This window comes from Mesoplodon densirostris, chromosome 2 (assembly GCF_025265405.1).
Source record: "Mesoplodon densirostris isolate mMesDen1 chromosome 2, mMesDen1 primary haplotype, whole genome shotgun sequence".
Taxonomy (NCBI): domain Eukaryota; kingdom Metazoa; phylum Chordata; class Mammalia; order Artiodactyla; family Ziphiidae; genus Mesoplodon; species Mesoplodon densirostris.
The window spans coordinates 26,062,483-26,080,503 of record NC_082662.1 but is presented as its reverse complement, the minus strand read 5'-3'; the positions used below and the strand labels follow the sequence as shown (position 1 = coordinate 26,080,503).

Sequence of the window (18,021 nt, the reverse complement as noted above, 5' to 3'; positions counted from 1 at the left end):
CTGACACGTGGTGCCTTGACATTAGAACGCAGTAACTTCTCGCCCTTGCCTCTAGCCTTCCCCGGAGGCCTCGGTCTGTTCCCCGTCGTCACGGTAACCTCCTGGGCTTTCCTCTGCTGGAAACTGAGTGACGACAGCAACTACGCCACTATCATGCGTCCCATTTGCCAGGTTAAAACATGGCCACCGCTGCAACACACCACCCAAGCTTCGCCCTAAATACCCGGGCCCGACCAGCCCTGGAGCCTACTCTAGGGCAGGAAAGAGAGGAACAGGTGCTCCAGTACAGCGAAGAAGATTTCTGGGAACGTCTCCGGATCCTTAGCTTCTCTGGCGTCTCTGGGAGGTACCAGATCGCCGCCCTATATCGTCACTTCCGTCGACCCGTGCGCCTAGGATTGATAGTTGCCAACATCCAATCAAAATAGGGCACGCCCCCACGCCCAGGAGGAGGTGGGTTTGAGACGAAAGTCCCGCCCCACGGCGACGTGAGACGTCAGAGTCGCCATGGCCAGCTACCCCTACGGGCAGGTGAGTGTGTGAGGGGCGGGCGAATCCAAGTGGGTGCCTCGCCAAGTCCAGGCCCGGGATCCCCTGCTTCTCTTTCTCCCCGCCTCCTCCGCGCCTTTCCCACTCTGAGGTTGGCTTCAACGAGGTTTCGCGCAGGAGAGAAGGGAAAAGGGAGGGTCGGTCGCGCCTGGCTCGCGTCACGCAGGACTGCACGTCTGGGAGGTCGTGTCGCGCCCCCTTTGACGTCGTTCACGGGAAGATTTGGGGTTCTTGGACCCCACAGAGTCAGACTGGGCTTGGCCTGGGCCCCATATCTTCCCAGGATCCCGCTGGGGCCCCAGGCAGGGTCATCAACACCAACAGAACGTTTAGAGCACTGGTTCTGTCGGTATCTTTTGGGGAGTTGATAAAAATACACCCTTGACGTACTGCATCTGAATAATCAGGAGAACCTGTGGTTTTAGCAGGCTGCACAAACGAGCTTGTTCGACTGCTGACTGAGTCCAACACTTCCATTTCACACACAGGAAAAGTGAAACTCAAGGAGACAGGGAATTCATTTGAAATCACCAGGCAGTTAGGCAGCAGAACCCGGAGCTGTCAGCAAATGCCTTTCCCCCACTTGCCAACCCATCTTGATCCAGTCAAGAACACCACAGCAAGGCGATTCTGTGGCCAGAATCCGCTGTTGGATAACAAGAACGTTAGAGTAGTCAAGTGCAGTCTGGAGTCAGAGGAAGGTTCACACCTTGGCTTCATCACTTAAATAGTTTTGAGCCATTGAGCCCTTTCTGAGCTGAAGTTTCCTCCTCTGTAAAATAGGGCCAAATAATAGGATCTACTTCATAGAGCTGTTATGAAGAGTAATGAAGTGATGCTTGTAAAGCATTTGGTGCTATGAAGAGTGTGACAGGTGTTACCTTTTAGTATTTTGATTTTTACTAGATTCCTTGAAGGCCAGTGCTGGAAGGGCCCTCAGAAGAATCCCTTCATTTTAGCTCAGAGAGGCTCCTGAGTTGCCTAAGATCACACTAATTTAGGAGATAAAACCCATGCAGGAAAAACTGGAAAACAAAGTCACATGGGATATTGCTAAGCACTGGGCTGAGTGTAATCACATATCAGAAGATGTGGCAAGAGCCCTCGTAGGGAGTGCAGCCCTGTACAGTTTTTGCACAGAGTATTTGGACATCCGTTATCTCAATCATGAAGCCTCTGTAAGCAGGCTAGCAGGGATTATTCCCCCAATTTATAGCTGAGGAATGAGCCCAAAGAGGTTAAGTGGCTTGCCCAAGGTCACACAAAGCAAGTGAGGGAGTGCCCGTGCTAGAACTTAGAGTTTCTATCATTGCATACTTAGCAGAGGTAGGAAGGAGAGAGGCCAGCCTGGGCTGGGGTTAGGAGGAAGTATAAACTAGCAGTGTTTCCCAAGCTCAGTTGCATTTGCTGAGGCTTGTGAAATGTTAATAAGTATGGCTAATAAAGGAGTATTCTGTGGTTAAATAAGTTTGGGAAATACACTGTTAAATACAGCTTAATGAGTTTTGTTAACCTGTTAACCACAGGCCAACTCAGAATCCTTAATTTGTTAATAGACATTGTAAATTTGCCAGAGAGGCAAAATTTGCCAGACAGGGATAGAATATGAAGTGTTTCTTAAACTTACTTAACTATAGAACCCCCCACCCCACTTACATGACATAAGTCTGGTCATATGTTGGTGACACTGGTATTCTTGAGGAACACAGTTTGGGAAAACATTGCCATAGTACATTGTTTCTCAGTGGATGGTCTACATCAGAATCACCTAGGAGCTTGTTAAAAAAGCACATTTGGGGTTCCACCTCAGACCTGTTCTGTACCCAGGAAAGGCCCAAGCATCTACATTTTAATAAGCTTTTGGAGACAATTTGTATGCATCCTAGAAGCAGTGACTTAGAAATTAAGAGCCTGAACTTCCAGGTTAGACAGAACTGGGCTAGAATCCTAATTCTGCTATTTAATAGTTATACACTTGGACACATCATCTAAGGGCTCTGAGCCTGGGTTTCTTCACTTGTAAAGAGGGAGGAATAGTACTTCATAGGGCTGAAAAGAGGATGAAGTATGATAAAGCCTGTGGGGAGCTTGGCGCATTGCTGATACCTAGTGTGTGCCAGAGCGTGGTGGCATAGCTCTTGCTGCTGGGGTCACTGTTATCATGCCGTGCTGCCTGGGCTTATGCTCAGTGAAATATTGCAAAGGAGCACAGAGAGGAATGTGTCTCGAGTAGAGGAAGAAATGCTTGTCTCCCATCATACCTTCTTCGTTCCTCCTATCCAGCTCCTGGTCCACAGTGTTCCAAGAAAGGAAGTGGGTTGTCTGAAAGCATCCAAAGGCTTAGTGCTGCCTTCCCTCCACCCAGTACATAGCTCTGGAGGATTCCAGCCTCTTGTTAGGAGTCAAAACTCCTGTAATTTTCTGCTGCGTCCTGCCCCAGGGTCCTCAAGCGTGGACTGGGTGTTGGAAGAGTAAAACTCAAGTACCCTTTGGTCCTGTGGGGGAGCCAGCCTGATGGATTTCAGTGCTTAAGAGCTTGGTCTCTGAGGCCAGAGAGATTTGGCTTCAAATCCTTGCTCTGCCATTTCCTTGCAGAAATTTCTTGCAGAAGTCTGAGGCTCGGTTTCCCCCTTTTTAAAAATGGGGTCATAAGAGTACCTACCTCAAGGGTAACTGCAAAGATTAAATGAGATAATCCACATAAAGTGCTCAATATGGTGTTTTGGCATATAGCAAATACTCCAAGGGGAAGAGTGATACAGACACGTAAATTGTAGAATCTGTGCGATGAGTATTAAATGGGAATGTCAGGCTAGCACAGGAGGGGCACCTAACTTAGTCTTGAGGGGAGCAGGTCTTCTTAAAGGAGGTGACATTTAAGCCAAAAACCAAATCTCCAGTAGGAGTTAGCTGTGTGAAGAAAGGCATGGTATTCCAGTGGAGGGAATAGTATTCACAAAGGCCAGGAAGCAAGTAAGAGAGCCCAGTATTTTGGAAGAATTTAAGGAGATCAGTCTAGTTGTAGTGAAGAGGAGGCGGGGAGAGGGTAACGAATAAGACCAGAAAGGCAAGCAAGGACCAGATCCTAAAGGGCATTATGTGCCTTTTTGAGGAGTGTGGACTTCATCCTGAGAGTTGTTGGGGAGCTCCTGAAGAGTTTTCTCCCATTCGTGCTTTGAGCTTTGACCATGGGGCACTGTCGTGGTGGGTGGGGGGGGGCGTTGAAGCAGGAGAGACAAGGCAGGGAGACCAGTTTCAAAGCTGTTGAAGTAATCTAGGTGAGAGAACAGTGACCTGGTGAACATGGAGCTGGGAAGTAGAAGTGAGAAAACTTGGTGCCTAACTGAGGTGACGGAGGAAAGGAAAGAGGAGGTGTCCAGGAGGGCATCAGGGTTTCCCTTCACTGCAGTGAGAACACAGAGGGAGGAAGAGATTTGGACGGAAGGTCCAGGAGGTTGTTGGATATGAGGTCTGCAGCTCATGAGAGATGAAGCTGGAGAGAAAGATTTTGGAGTGTCAGCACAGAGGTGGTAATTGAAGTCTTGGGACAGTTCTTGGCTCACTGTTTATTGGCTGCAGATTTCTGGCCTTTCAGTATTTTAGGAGGTTCTGCTGGTGAATGCCCAAACCACTCCTTCTGTAGTCTTGTGATTGTTTAACCCCTTAGAATGGGCTCTAACTTCCTCCAGCGCGCTGGGGGCTAGCTCCAGAGCACAGGCTTGTGTTTGCAACACAGCCTTGTGTTTGAAACACAGGCTTGTGTTTCCCCCTCAGTACTCAGCATGGACCAAACTTTGACACCTCTGGGCTTCACAAGGGTCTTGTGGTAGAAGAATGAGCCCTCAGAGCCAAAAGAAAATGTAAGACTTTCTGAGTGGGTTATTTGGGAGGGGGTGAGCTCCCCACCACTTGCGGGAATGTAAACAGAGATTCCAGATGGTGCAACAGAGATTCCATCATCGACTGAGAGGTTGGACTGGGAGGTCTTTGGGGTCTCTTACAATACTGTGGCTCTCGAATTGGGTCTAGGTGCGGGGGTGAAAATAGAACATGATTCTTCTGAGTCTCCCTGATTTCTGGGCTTGAAGCCTCTGAAAGATGACCTAATCCAACCCTTTCCCCTTCAACCCCTTGCACTGTAGAAATCCATCATATCTGACACATATATTTAGGACAGTCTCTGGCACTGGCACGTAGTAGACACTCACTCATTTATTGTGAACACCCAGAAGAGGGTAGAGTGGTGGAGTCATGCAGACCCTGTTTTGAAGCTTACCAGTTCTAGCTGCGTCATCACAGGCACATGATTAAACTCTCCACCTTAATTTTCTCATCTGTAAAGTGGGGATCATAGCACTTACCTCATAGGACTGAAGATCAGTGAGAGCCTTGATAAAATGTTAATTGCCCCTTCCCCCCACCCAAATTTATCAAATGTAGTTTATTTGCAATCAGTAAAGACCTAGGGTTAGTTTTCTGTAATGGTTTGGAAACCATGGTTGCTGAACTCTTCGTCTTTTTTTGTTTGTTTTTTTGACAATCTTGTGTTTATCAGCATGAAATGCTCTTGGAAAAACTCTTCAAAGGGTTGGCAGATGGCATGGAGTAGTATAAAAGAACATGGAATCAGGAACTCTGGTTTTCATTTCTGGTTCAGACGTTTACTAACAACTCAGTGGCCCTGGGAACCCTCTTCCCCAGCCTGGATTCTTGTGGTTTTACTTTCTTCATCCTCTGGTGCAAGCTAGAAACCTGAGTCATTCTAAACACTTCCCTTTCCTCACTGCCCCCTCCATCGCTTCTCTAACCTAATTAGTTGCCAAGTCATGTCTAGTCTATCTCTGAAATAGCTTCGGAATCCATCCCGTTCTCTCTGAGTCTGCTGTCTGGTTCAAGCCCTGCCTGTCCAGCACCTGGGCTGCCGCCTCCCCCACTAGTTCATCCTTCACACCCGACGCTGCTTAGTTCTCTAAACAGGGCCCGATCACGTTTCTTCCCTGTTGGAAACCTTTCTGTAGCGCTCTGTTTCCTCCGGCATAAAGCTCCAAATCTTTTGAGTGCTATTCATTTGTTCACATTTTTACAGCGGCTGGCCGGTGCCAGGCTCTGTGCTGGACCCTGGGCTACCGTGATGAATGAGGCCCACTGTCTGCCCCTGGGGAGCTCACTGTTGCGTGACAGAGAGAAACTGCTCTAAGATGCACCAGCTAACTGAAATGCAGCAGGACAGGTGATAAGACAAGGAGCATGTAAAGAGCTTGCCTTTCTGAGTTCACTCTGCGTTCTGGCCCCTGCCCCCTGCTTTTTAGCCCACTCCCTGACTACTCCATGCTCGCTCATAGGTCTGTGCGTTTGTCTTTCTTCTTCCGTCTGGAATGTCCTTTGCTGCCTGCCTTTTGGAGAATGCATGTGCATCCTTCAGTGCCAGTTCCAGTATTACTCCTGCCTCTTCCAGGAAGCCTTCCTTGACCCACTGCCTAGATGTGTTCATTTGATGCTCATTTATCATTCGACAAACAGAACCAATTCCTCTGCCCATGCCTTCTTAATAGCATTTAAGTAGATTTTTCTGATGACACTGATCAGACGGTATCATAATTATCTGGGGCTCCTCAAGGCCAAGCCCTGTTTAGTTTTGTGCCTCCCGGCCTAGCACAGAGCCTAACACAACATTGTTGCTCTGTAAATGCTTGCTGAATGAATGAAGTCTTTTAACAGTTGTGCACCTCAGTTTCTTCTTCTGAAAATAGGCCTACTAATACCTTCCTTTTTTCTGTTAGAGGATTGTTGGCAGAATTTTGCCAGTAGCATTTGTGTGTATGTGAAAGTGCTTTGTAAACTGTACACGTAAGGGCTTTAATGCAGGGCAGAAAGGAAAGGGTTTAGTTGCGGCCAGGCTGCACCAGACCCCTGGATTGTGATAGGACCAAGGTCAGAAGACCGGCCGGCAGCACTAGCTTGGTTGTCGTGGAGTCGTTTCCTGGGGGAAGGGCTGTGCCTCAGGTGTCCTAAGCCAGGAACAGTTGATGGCTTTGCTCACACGACTTCTTATGGAGCAGCAACTTCCTGGCTTGGTGTCCAGCCTGTTCTTTGGGTGTGCCCAGGCTCTGCAGAGTCCCCATCCCCTTTTCTAGCCTACACTGGAATCCTGTGCCCTATTGCTTAAGGAAAGAGCACCGTGGCAGGAGGTGGTGGGAGTCAGTGGACTGGGATGTGGACGGGGAGTGATCTGCCTGTGCCTTCAGCTCACAGTGTTTCTTAAGCCAGTCTCTTCCCCTCACCTGGCCTTAGTTTCCCGTCTGTAAACTGAAGGGGTTAGGTTGAAGAGGTCTTCTGGGCACCTCTCCCATCACACCTCTCCAGCTCCCTTGGGAATCTTTATTATTCTTTAAGTCCTAATCCAAATGCTGCTCCCTCCTGGAAACCCTCCCTGATTTCACTCTCCTTTGTGGTCCCATGGCACATGGCTTATGTGTCCATTTAAACACCTGTTTCCTTATGCTGCTTTGTTAAATGTTACAGAGTGTGTTTCAGTGCCTCTCCTATTAACTGAGCTCCTTTGAACATTTCACTCTCCTTTATACACACCCCCGCCCCAAGAGTTTACCTGGCCCAGGGCTTTGCTGATAGTAATAATAATAATTAATATAACAGTAGAGCTATGATTTATGCCAGACACTGTTGTAAGAACTGTTTCTTGTATTAATGGTTTTCAAACTGCCTTTTGAATCACTGGGGGGGTTCTGCAGGGCTCACTCACAGCTTAGCAAGGGAGGGGCCTACGTGGTCAGGGCTCCGGGACCCCCACCTCCAACCAGAGCAACTTTCTCTCGCCAGTTTTTAAATATTTTTATTCATCAAAAGGTTCTTTAGGGAATTCCCTGGTGGTCCAGTGGTTAGGATTCGGCACTTTCACTGCCATAGCCCAGGTTCAGTCCCTGGTTGGGGAACTAACATCCTGCAAGCCGCGTGGCCAAAAAAAAGGGGGGGTGGGGTGGGGTTCTTTAGCTAAAAATTTAACTAACAGAATTCTTCTGTATACATTTCTTGTAATCTGCAGAACAATTCAGTGAGGAAGGGATTATTATATTTTACTTGTGAGGAAACAGGCCACTGACCCATGGTCATGAGCTCAGCTGATGAGAGCAGAGTTTTGAATTGAGATTTGCCTGTGACTTCATTATCTGTGAAGGAGTCTTGCTACGAGCTGTGGCAGCTTCCAGGGCAGAAGAGCGTCCACGGTGCTGAGTGGGGAAGGTGGAAGGGCGTGCTTTCTGCCCTCCCTCAAGAAGCCTCTCCTCCCCGAGCAAGCAGACTCTCTTGAGATGAAGTGTGACTTTGGCCTTAGCCTTGAGGGTGACTGTCCTGGAAGCTATCAAACGCAATTAAAAGAGGAAATCCAGGCTCGTACTGGCTAGGCCACTGGTGTGCCCTACAGGTTGATCTAAAACGTGTCCAGATGGTACCATCCTCACAATGCTCTCTGTGCCCTTGAGCTCAGCCTGTCTGCAGATGTGTTGAGGCTGTGCTCCACTAGGCCATTTAGGGAGATGGAACTGAACACTCTGAGCCTCAGGGGTCCCTGGCTAGTGGCGTGGGGACAGGGACAAGAGAGGGAGGAGTGCTCCCATGTATGCTCTACTGTTTACATGGCCTGGGCTTAGCAGCCAGGAGACCTGGATTCTGGCCCCAGCCCCTCCACACGGTTGTTGTGTGATTTTTCTGGACTTGAGTTTCCTCTTCCATAGAAGAGTCCTACTATTAATAGTTACTGTGTATTGAGTGCTTACTTTGTGCGAGGGCCTGTGTCAGAGCCCTTCACGTGACCAGCCTCATTTCATTCACATACTAACCTGGAGGTAGGCAGGCACTCTTAGAGCCAAGGATATTTAGGCTTAGAGAGGGTTAGACCAGTTAGTAAGTGGCAGATCGCAAGCTTGAACTGGTCTTTTTCACTCTTAATCATGGGCCTATATTGCCTTAGGAATAGGGTCTTGCCTACCTGTTTCACAGAGCCATGAATGAGACTGGGGAAATGGTTTTGCATCATGAGCTAGAGTAGGGTAAGGAAGACATGCTGTGGATGAATCCGTGCTATAGATACATCATTTGTGACTGAAGAGGGTCAGGGGCATGGGCTGGAGATCACATTTGCACTGTGAATTCTGCGGATAGAGATGGGGGTACCACAGGGTGTGGATTTGGAATTCAGTTTGATTAATTTGCCCGCTCATTCATACAATAAATATTTATTGAGCATCTGTTCTGCACTGGGGGCTGGGGATAAAGGGATAAAGTGGCAAACCAGACCTGATCCCAGCTCTTGTGGAGCCCCTTGGTGTGCAGGGAAGGGCAGCCAGGAGGGCAGGGTTCCAGCCCTACCTCTGCAGGTTAGTGGCAGTGTGACCTTGGGTAAGTTGTATCTCCTCCAGAAGCCTCAGGTTCCCCATCTGAGCAGTGGGGTCATGATTCCAGTCCAGTTCAGCAGTGGCAGTGCCTTATAACTGTAAAGTTCCATACTGTGGCTAGTTTCTGGCCCTGTCATTCTGACTGATATCTTGCTCTTCTTGCAGGGCTGCCCAGGAGCTGGAGGACAAGCACCCGGAGCCCCTCCGGGTAGCTACTACCCCGGACTCCCCCATGCTGGAGGGCAATATGCTAGCGGGGTACCCCCTGGTGGCGGATATGGAGGTGGTTCTGCCCCTGGAGGGCCTTACGGACCACCAGCTGGTGGAGGGCCCTATGCACACCCCAACTCTGGGGGGCTCCCTTCTGGAACTCCGGGAGGACCATATGGTGGCGCAGCTCCAGGGGGCCCCTATGGACCACCACCTCCAAATTCCTATGGTGCCCAGCATCCCGGGCCTTATGGACAGGGAACACCTCCTCCAGGTAAGTAGGGGTCTTGGACTCCAGGTGCCTCTGACCTTGTTCTGAGTTATCCAGGGCCCTTCCTTGCCCTCCTTGTGGATGTGTAGGCAGCCTGGTCTCCGGCACCTTAGCATCTTGTCTCTAGCTTAGCTTGCATTAGCAGAATGAGAAGTCTGTTAATTAGCTTTGCTGTGGTAACAACTCCTAAATCTCTGGCTTACAATGGCAAATATTTATTTCTGTTCCTTGCTCACACTTATTTACTCTTGGTTACATGTTGGCAGCTGCAGGCTTGGCTGCTGAGGTTTTGCTCCACGTGTCTTTTCTTTCCAGGATCCAGGCTGGAGGAGCAGCCCCTATTTGGGATATACTGTTTTTGTGGCAGACAAAAGAGCAGGAGAGCTAGCAAGAATGCACGATGCCTCCTAAAGCTTCTGCTTTGAAGTACTTTATATCTCTTGCAGTCACGTTTATTGGCCAAACCACATCCTCTGGTCAAGCCTGACATCAATAGGATGGGAATGGATACTCCTCTCACTGGAGGGGCTCTGCAGGCCACCAGGCAGTGGAGAGGATGTACCGTGCTCTTGCAGGGAATCAGGGGAGGGAGTGGATTAGCAAATGATTGGAGATAATGCTACAGTCTACCGTGGGGAGAAACCCCATTTCTGTGTAAGAGAGACTGACTACTATATGTAGAAAGGTAAGATAGTATAGTTGTTGAAAGCTTGGGCTTTCGAGATCAGATCACTTACTGACCTGACCAAATTACTTCATCTCTTTAAGCCTCAGTGTCCACATCTGTAAAATGTGTAAATGTCACTACCTCACAAGTTTGTTAATAAAGATTAAATGAGAAGTTGCAGGTAAACACTGGGCACAGGGTATAGCAAATGGGAGGGGCTTAGTAAACGGTGTTCTGTGAGAGGACTCATTCTGGAGCATTCTCAGCAACGAGGTATTTGGCATTTAATGTGATAGCAGATGTGGTAAGGGCCGTACCACTGAAAGATGCTGAGGCAGGCAGGAGAGTGATGGGATGAGATAGGGGAAAGATAAAGAGCAGAGACTGTAAAGCTGAGGTACTGGACAAATGGGGGCTGGGGAGGGGGCCTGGCAACTCAGTGGAGGCAGAGAATCTTAGGTGGGGCTTCAAGCTCAGTGAAGATTTCTGAATGATTTCAGACAGGGGGTTGGGGAAGGTGAGATCCCAGACCCTGTGTCCTCCCAAGCTCATTCAGTCAGCCTCTTCGCAGTGCTTGTTCCCAGGCGACCACACCAGCAGCGAGGCAGCCTGGAACCACTCTGGTGCACCTGAAGGGCCTCCAGGGAATGGTACTGCTGGGAAGCTGTAGCATCTTAGCATATATACCCAGCAGGTGGCTGAGGGAGAGGCTCAGACCTTGGGGGTTCTAAACACTGTGAGCCAGTGGCATTTATCTTATCAGAGCCGGAGCTGCTGGCTGTTTGCTTTCAGCTCAGAAGCTTCCTGGTGGATTTCCTCCTCCTTTTAAAATTTTGTTTCCGAGCCTACATGAGGTCACTGCAGGGAAAGAAACCCCTGGCTGTGAGGCTTATCCCACCAGGGCCTGAGGCCAGAGATAATGGGGCTGCAGTGGAGAGGAGAAATGTGCTTCAGACTCTTAACTGCTCACCCTCTGCAGCTTCCTCTCTCCTCTCCAGTGCTACCCATGAGCCCCTGGAGCAGTGCTTCTTTTTTCTTTTTTTAAAAATATTTATTTATTTGGCTGAGCTGGGTCTTAGTCGCGGCACAGGGGATCTTCGTCGCAGCGTGCAGGATCCTTTTTTTCAGTTGTCACATGCGTGCGGGATCTAGTTCCCTGACCAGGGATCAAACCTGGTTTGCTCCCTGCATTGGGAGCGCGGAGTCTTAGCCACTGGACGACCAGGGAAGTCCCTGGAGCAGTGCTTCTTAAAGTATGGTCCTTATATCACCTGCAGTGGAGTCACCTGGAGGCCCCATCTTAACCCCGCTGAATACAGGGTCTAAATGTTGAACACCATGCTCTGCAAGAGAGGTTTGACCCTTAAAGGTGCCTCATTGCCCACAGGGAAGATCCTAAGGGCACTCGACTCCCAACGGGCCTTTCCAGACCCTCTCTTCCATCAACCCCAGACCCCTTGGAGTACTCTGAACACACTCTGTGCCTTTGCCACATGCTTTTTCTTTTCCCCATCGTAACTCTTAATCGTCCTTTCAGACCCAGTTTAAATAGGCCTTCCTCTGTGAAAATGTGACTGCACACATTCCAGGCCCTTTGTGAAAACTTTATTTTGCTGTTATCTCATTTAATCATCACAGCAACCCTGGGAAGCAGGTCCATTTTAGAAATGGGGGAATCAGTACTCAGAGAATGAAACAATTCCTCTAAACCACACAGGCTAGTAAGGATCTTTGCTCTCTTTGCTTCCAGAGCCTGAGCTGTTCTATGCTGACTGCGCAGACCACATGTTACAGAGACTCTTCTGCCTGTGGCTGTGACCTCCTCTCCCCCATGGCACAGCAGCTGTTTTAGGAAAGAGGGTGGGGCCTGTCTGGATTTCCCATCCGAGGAGGTCAGACTAGTCCCTCAGTCAGGCAAACCTTTATCCTTCTGGCCTTACTTTGGGGACTGGGCAGTGGTTTCTGTGCTGTCTCTGATACTGCCTTGTGTGAAGGAGCCCTCAGTCAACTCAGCAGGTTTACCAATACTGTGTAACTCTGGCTTTTTCCCAAGACAGTCTTCTGTGCTTCTCTGCTTTCATCTGCCACCTTCTCCCCTCACCCCCAGCCCACCCTGCATGTCTTTCCAAATGAATGATCCTTTCTTCCATCTGACGTACACACAAAGCTCCCAGACACACAAAGCCGTTTGAACCACAACAGCAACACTAATAATCAGCAGGTATATAGTGCTTGGATGGTGCCAGGTGTTGATCTAAGGGTTTTCATTTATTAATTATATCTTTATAATAACCTTATGAAGTAGATGCTGTTGTGCTTATCATTTCACAGATAAAAAAACTGAAACACAGAGAACTTCAGTAACTTAACCAAAGCCACACATGGGAGAGCTGGGACTTGAACCAGGAGGCCAATTCTAGCATGAATTGAGCACCTCCCCTTTCTGTGTCCAGCTCTGTGCCAGCCCCTGGGGATTCAGAGATGAGTTAGGCTGGGATCTTGCCCACAAGTTGCTCCAAGTGTAACCTGGAAAGAGTAGGAAAAAACATGTACACAGTGGAGTGATCAGGGCCATAGAGAGGAGTACAAAGGAGAGAGGAAGGAGGCCTGTCCAGGGATGGAAGAAGAGGAAAGGCTTTATAGAAGGAGCAGCCTTTTATCTGGGTTTTGAAGGGTGGGTGGGAAATGGATGCAAAGAGATGAGGGAGAAGAGGATGTGAGACAGAGAGAACCTGGTGAGGTGAGTAAAGGCTTCATAGGGAGCTGTGAAGGTCTGGGTAGGAGCAGGTGTCTTACTTACTGCATCTAGGCTGGAACAGAGGTGGAGGGGGACAGAGTGGGGATAGAGTGACAGGTAGGTGGGGCTCCCCACCACATTGTGGGGAAACTGGAATGCTGTTTTAGGGATGCTGGACTTTATTTTGTAGACAGTGGGGAGCCTTTGAAGAGTTTTGAGTTGAGGTGGGGGGAAATTGGTGAGAACAGAGTGGAATTTTACAAAGATTACTCGGCAACAAGTGCTAAGTGGTGGAGAGTGGCTGTCATGAGGATTTGGTTAGGACTTTGGGTTAGTTCCACAGTCAGGCGAGAGGTGTCTGAATCAGGACAGGTGCGGTAGGGACAGGGAGGAGTTGATACCTGTGTATGGGTCTGGCAGCTCTGGGCAGCTCTTTGGGCATGTGAGGTGAGGAGGTGTCACAGATGTCCACAGGGAGGTTTGGAGGGGGGGATAGGCATCGGAGGTGATGTGGAGGGAAGAGACGTGGAGCTCTGTGGCCACCCACATTCTGGTAGCTCTTGATAGAATATGCCAGCTCTCCTGGTGCCAGAGATGGAGCAGACCTGCTTCCCACCCCAGAGGGCTCCCTGCTGCCTGACTCTCAAAATGCTTGTCTCTGGGCTGTGCATGTTAGGTGCTCAGCAAACATTTTTGGGGAAGAGATGATCCCCCTTTTCAGAGAATTCTTAATCTGCTGGACAAGACCCTGTTCCTTAGAAACTTAAAATCAAATAGAGAAGTGGCTGGAGCACTGTAGGAAAAACCTGAAGGATTTGTGGAGTAGAAATCAACCGCAAATACTTGTGAGTTTACACAGAAGGTCCTCTTCCATTAGAGTAAAGGTGTTGTCTTGATGGAAGCCAGGGAGTGGGTAGGCAGATTTGTGAGACTTTTGAGGTAGGGAAAACCTGTAGCTGGGGGGCACTGAGGCTGACCCTTCCCAGCATTTCTGAGGATTGGTCTTGAGGCCTGCGTCTGACTCCCCTGGTTGGCACCCCTTCCTGCAGGTGGCACCCCTCCCAATGTGGATCCCGAGGCTTACTCCTGGTTCCAGTCAGTGGACTCCGATCACAGTGGCTATATCTCCATCAAGGAGCTGAAGCAGGCCCTGGTCAACTCCAACTGGTCCTCGTTCAACGACGAGACATGCCTCATGATGATAAGTGAGTCCTAGCCCTTCCTCGTGGGCTCTGGCTGGGGCAGAGCCACCTCCTGTCTGACGGTCGGTGGGTGGGAGGCCATTCTGAGGAGAAATCTTTTGGCCAGGGAGGATTTCTCACAGGAACCTGGGTTCAAGGTGCGATCCCTTAGAGAGCTCTTTTCCTTAGACCTTTTCTCAGGTTCTAAGCCTTGCTGAATCATAGGCCAGCTCAGTTTCTCATTCTGCAGAATGGGACTCCCTGTCCTGGTGGGAGATGGCAGGGAGGGGGTCAGCTGCCAAGCCTGCGGAGAAGATGCAGTTCTGGCAGGGGTGGAGGCTGGGATAGTACTTGATGAGGGTGCATCTTGGGTACCGGCATCTGGGCCTCAGGCCTGTGGTTCTGTGGAGTGTCCTACTCCAGCCTGGGGAGAAGGGAGCCTCAGTCGTATCTGAGGACCCTTGGCCCCTGGTCTTGAAGCCTTCTTTCCCTCCCCCCCCACCAAGACATGTTTGACAAGACCAAGTCAGGCCACATTGATGTCTACGGTTTCTCAGCCCTGTGGAAGTGCATCCAGCAGTGGAAAAACCTCTTCCAGCAGTATGACCGGGACTGCTCGGGCTCCATTAGCTACACAGAGCTGCAGCAAGGTGAGGGCCTGGCAGGGACTCAGCGCACAGGCACAGCCGGATGTTTCTCTTTACCCCCTAAGACAGAGCAAGGGGTTCTCTCTAGCCTCTGGCTACCACGTGTCCAACTGCACTGCAAAATGCTGCCCTCAGCACAGGCCCTCTCCCCACCCCTTCTGTGACCTGGCTGGGCCGTGAGCCCAGTCCAGGGCAGGGAAACGATCAGGGCTGGACTCTCTGACGATGGGATTCCTGGCAGCAGTAGGTGAGACAGGCCCAGCTGGCAGGGAGCCTTGGGGATGGAAACTCAGCAGCCCAGGGCACTTTGAGACTGGTACATGTGGCTCGTGTGGCTCTTTCCTCTCTAGTTTCTAGCATGCAGAATGGAAAGAGCCCTGTAGAGGGGCTCAGAAAGGTGGCTTCTGTTGCTAGCCCTACTAGAAGGCAATTTCATTCCCAGCTTTGGGACCCAGACCACTCTAAAAGTTGCAGTTGGGTAAGATGACCTGAGGCCACAGCTCCAGGTCTGGTTCCAATTCTGACTCCAGAGGATGGTTGGTTAGTGCGGAGATGAGAACTGGACAGGGAGCTTTGCCACCTGAGAGGGAGAAGGGGCTCCCCACAGAACCCAGCCCCTCTCCCTGGCCATGGATTTCAATCAGACTAAGGAGCCTGGGGGCGGGAGCTGGGGAAGGGGCGGCTCCCTGGTGGAAGGGAAAGGAAGTGACCTGCTCTGAGCACCTACTCTGTTGTCAGGTAATGGTCCGGTGATGGATATTTGTAAGGGTGATATTATCACAGGAAAGCTAATATTTATTGAATGCTTGCTATGGGCCAGGTACTGTAATAAGTTTTTTTCATATATTACATCATTCTTTCTCCCCATGTGATAAGTACTGTTTCTTATTCCCCACCCTTAGATGAAGGATCTCTTATTATTACCCTTTTACAGGTGAGAAAACTGAGGCTTAGTCTAGGTGACTTGCCCAAGGGCCACATAGCAAAAGGGGAGCTGAGACTTTAGCCTGAGCTGGTAGATGATACAGAGAGGAAGAAGGAAGCATCCCAGGTGGAGGGGCAGGAGGAGCAGCATGGAGGCTGTGACCTTGGAACTGCCCAGCAGCCTCGCCTGGGGAGATGGTGATGATTTTATTACTTTTAGCAAATGACACTTACTGGGTGCTTACTATGTGCCAGGCACTACACCAAATCCTTTGCATGATCACCTCCTTTAATCCTTACTAGAACCTACAAGGTAAGTAAGTATTATCCCAGTTTTAGAGATGATAAGACAGAGGATTAGCAAGGGTTAATAAGCAACTTGCAGAGGGGCTATCTCGACTCCAGAGCAGGCCCTCATAGCCTCATGCTGAGCCGCCTCATGTGTGTCTGCTCGGGGCAGGGTGACCCGAGGGGGCTCAGGCTTCTGTCTGTAATAGAGACGAGTCAGAGATGAGCATGGACAGACTGGTGTCATTCTGGGACCCTGCGGGCCCCTAATTGAACAGACAACAGAGATTTTGAGAGAGAGGAATGGGGGCCTTCCAGCTCAGGGGGGCATCCAGAGCCCCTGTTGTGCTCCTGCCATTTTGGACAGCCCCTCGGGACATCTGTCCTGTTTCTGCTTTGGTGCCAGTCCCCTTGAAGTTCCTGAACTGCTGTACTCCGTGGAGCTGGTTGATGGCGGTGCTCACGACAGGTTTTTGTGTCTGCTCTGTGTGCCCCTCCTCTCCAGCTCTGTCCCAGATGGGCTACAATCTGAGCCCCCAGTTCACCCAGCTCCTGATCTCCCGCTACTGCCCGCGCTCCGCCAGTCCTGCCATGCAGCTAGATCGCTTCATCCATGTGTGCACCCAGCTGCAGGTGCTGACTGAGGCCTTCCGGGAGAAGGACACAGCTGTGCAGGGCAACATTCGGCTCAGCTTCGAGGACTTCGTCACCATGACAGCTTCTCGGATGCTATGACCAGCCCATCTGTAAAGCAGGGAGTGCACCAAGGGACTTTTCCTGGCTCCTAGGGTGGGAGAAGCATGTGGGCCTCTCTTCATTTCCTGCCCTTCCTAGAAAAAGAATTCTCCCTTGCCTGATTCAGCATTGTTCCCAAAGAGGGCTGGGAGTCTGCGTCATAGCCACCAAGTAGTGGGGACCTGGGCTGAGGCCACACAGGTAGGGGCCTGACCTAGGAGAGGACTGGAAATTGAATGTCCTTTTACATCCCTGAGTATTTAAATGGCACAGCCTTGCGCCAGGTGCAAGAGATGCTGGTCATTGCAATGGAGTTAGTGTCCAGTCAGCTGACTCCAGCCTCTAGCTTTTCCTTCTATGCCCTGACTCCAGTGGTAAGTGTTCATCAGCCTCTTACCATTAGCACCTGCGTTCCCTCACCCATGCTGTCTTGTCAGATGAACCCAGTTTCTCCAAAATGGAATCTGACCAGGGTGAGAGATTTGCCCATGGGACCAGTGGCTTGGATTCCACCCCCCACAAGTCCGTGTGTGTTGACTTCCAGCTGCCTGCTCGGGGAGCTTGGGCAGTCTGCTCTCTGGGCGTCTCTGGCCAGGCCACCCCTCTGCAGCTTGGACCCCTCACACTTGCCTGCCATCCTCTGCTTGGCTTCAGTCCCCAGCGGACAAGTTGCTACCTCCCACTGCCAATGCTTTTTTTTTTTTTTTTAATTTGTGGTTTTTTTCATTTGGGGCCAAAAGTTTGGTGCAACTGTAAGCTTCAATAAAAGAATAAAACTCTGGAGTTCCACATTTTCCACCACACCTTCCCAGTTACAGGTTCATATGCTTATCCATTCAGTCACTCATTTATTCTTACATTCAACGAATATTTAAGTACATAGTATATACCACGCCATGCAGAAAGAAACAGCTCAGGGGGACATGCCTCCACAGGGCTGCTCTCACTTCCTGGGGTGAAGTTAAGTGTAACTTAACTTCAGGTTAAGTCTAACCTTGCCAGGTTCAGTCCAAGAAGCTGACCGTGTGTTTTATAACAGTTTTAGGGCTGGCATTCTGGGCTAGAAACAGCCACCCCAGACGTTTCACAGCCTGGCCTTTTTATTATCTCAAACCCGAGTTTTAATCTTCCAGACAAACTGCATTTATGAAGTCATAACTTTCTCCCCATTTTTATTAAGTGCAGACATCTGTACTTGCCAGCTGGATCTTCAGATCAGCTTGATAATCAGTCTATACCAAATGTCTACAGTGATCTGACAAAATTTCAATCCGAAGCCAAGACACCAGACGTTTTGGTTTGATTGGGGGACCTTAGGATGGGTAATCGTGAGCTAATCCTTTTGTTTTGGGGGATGAAGATAAGAAAACAGGCTCTCCTCCCTGCTTGGTTGGGTAAGCATCT

General features: G+C 49.9%; 1 protein-coding gene across 2 annotated transcripts; it reads left to right on the top strand.

Annotated features, from left to right (window-relative positions):
* The first annotated feature begins 457 nt into the window (after positions 1–457).
* Positions 458–17,420, top strand: PEF1 (penta-EF-hand domain containing 1). 2 transcript variants are annotated; one of them, XM_060089368.1, is made up of 5 exons: positions 458–531; positions 9,123–9,441; positions 13,892–14,047; positions 14,530–14,673; positions 16,388–17,420. In XM_060089368.1, the coding sequence occupies exons 1-5, from the start codon at positions 508–510 to the stop codon at positions 16,615–16,617; spliced, it is 873 nt and encodes a 290-aa protein (XP_059945351.1). In that variant the 5' UTR covers positions 458–507; the 3' UTR covers positions 16,618–17,420. The 2 variants fall into 2 exon arrangements, with proteins under 2 accessions (XP_059945351.1, XP_059945352.1); XM_060089369.1 differs by lacking the exon at positions 14,530–14,673.
* The last annotated feature ends 601 nt before the right edge of the window (positions 17,421–18,021 follow it).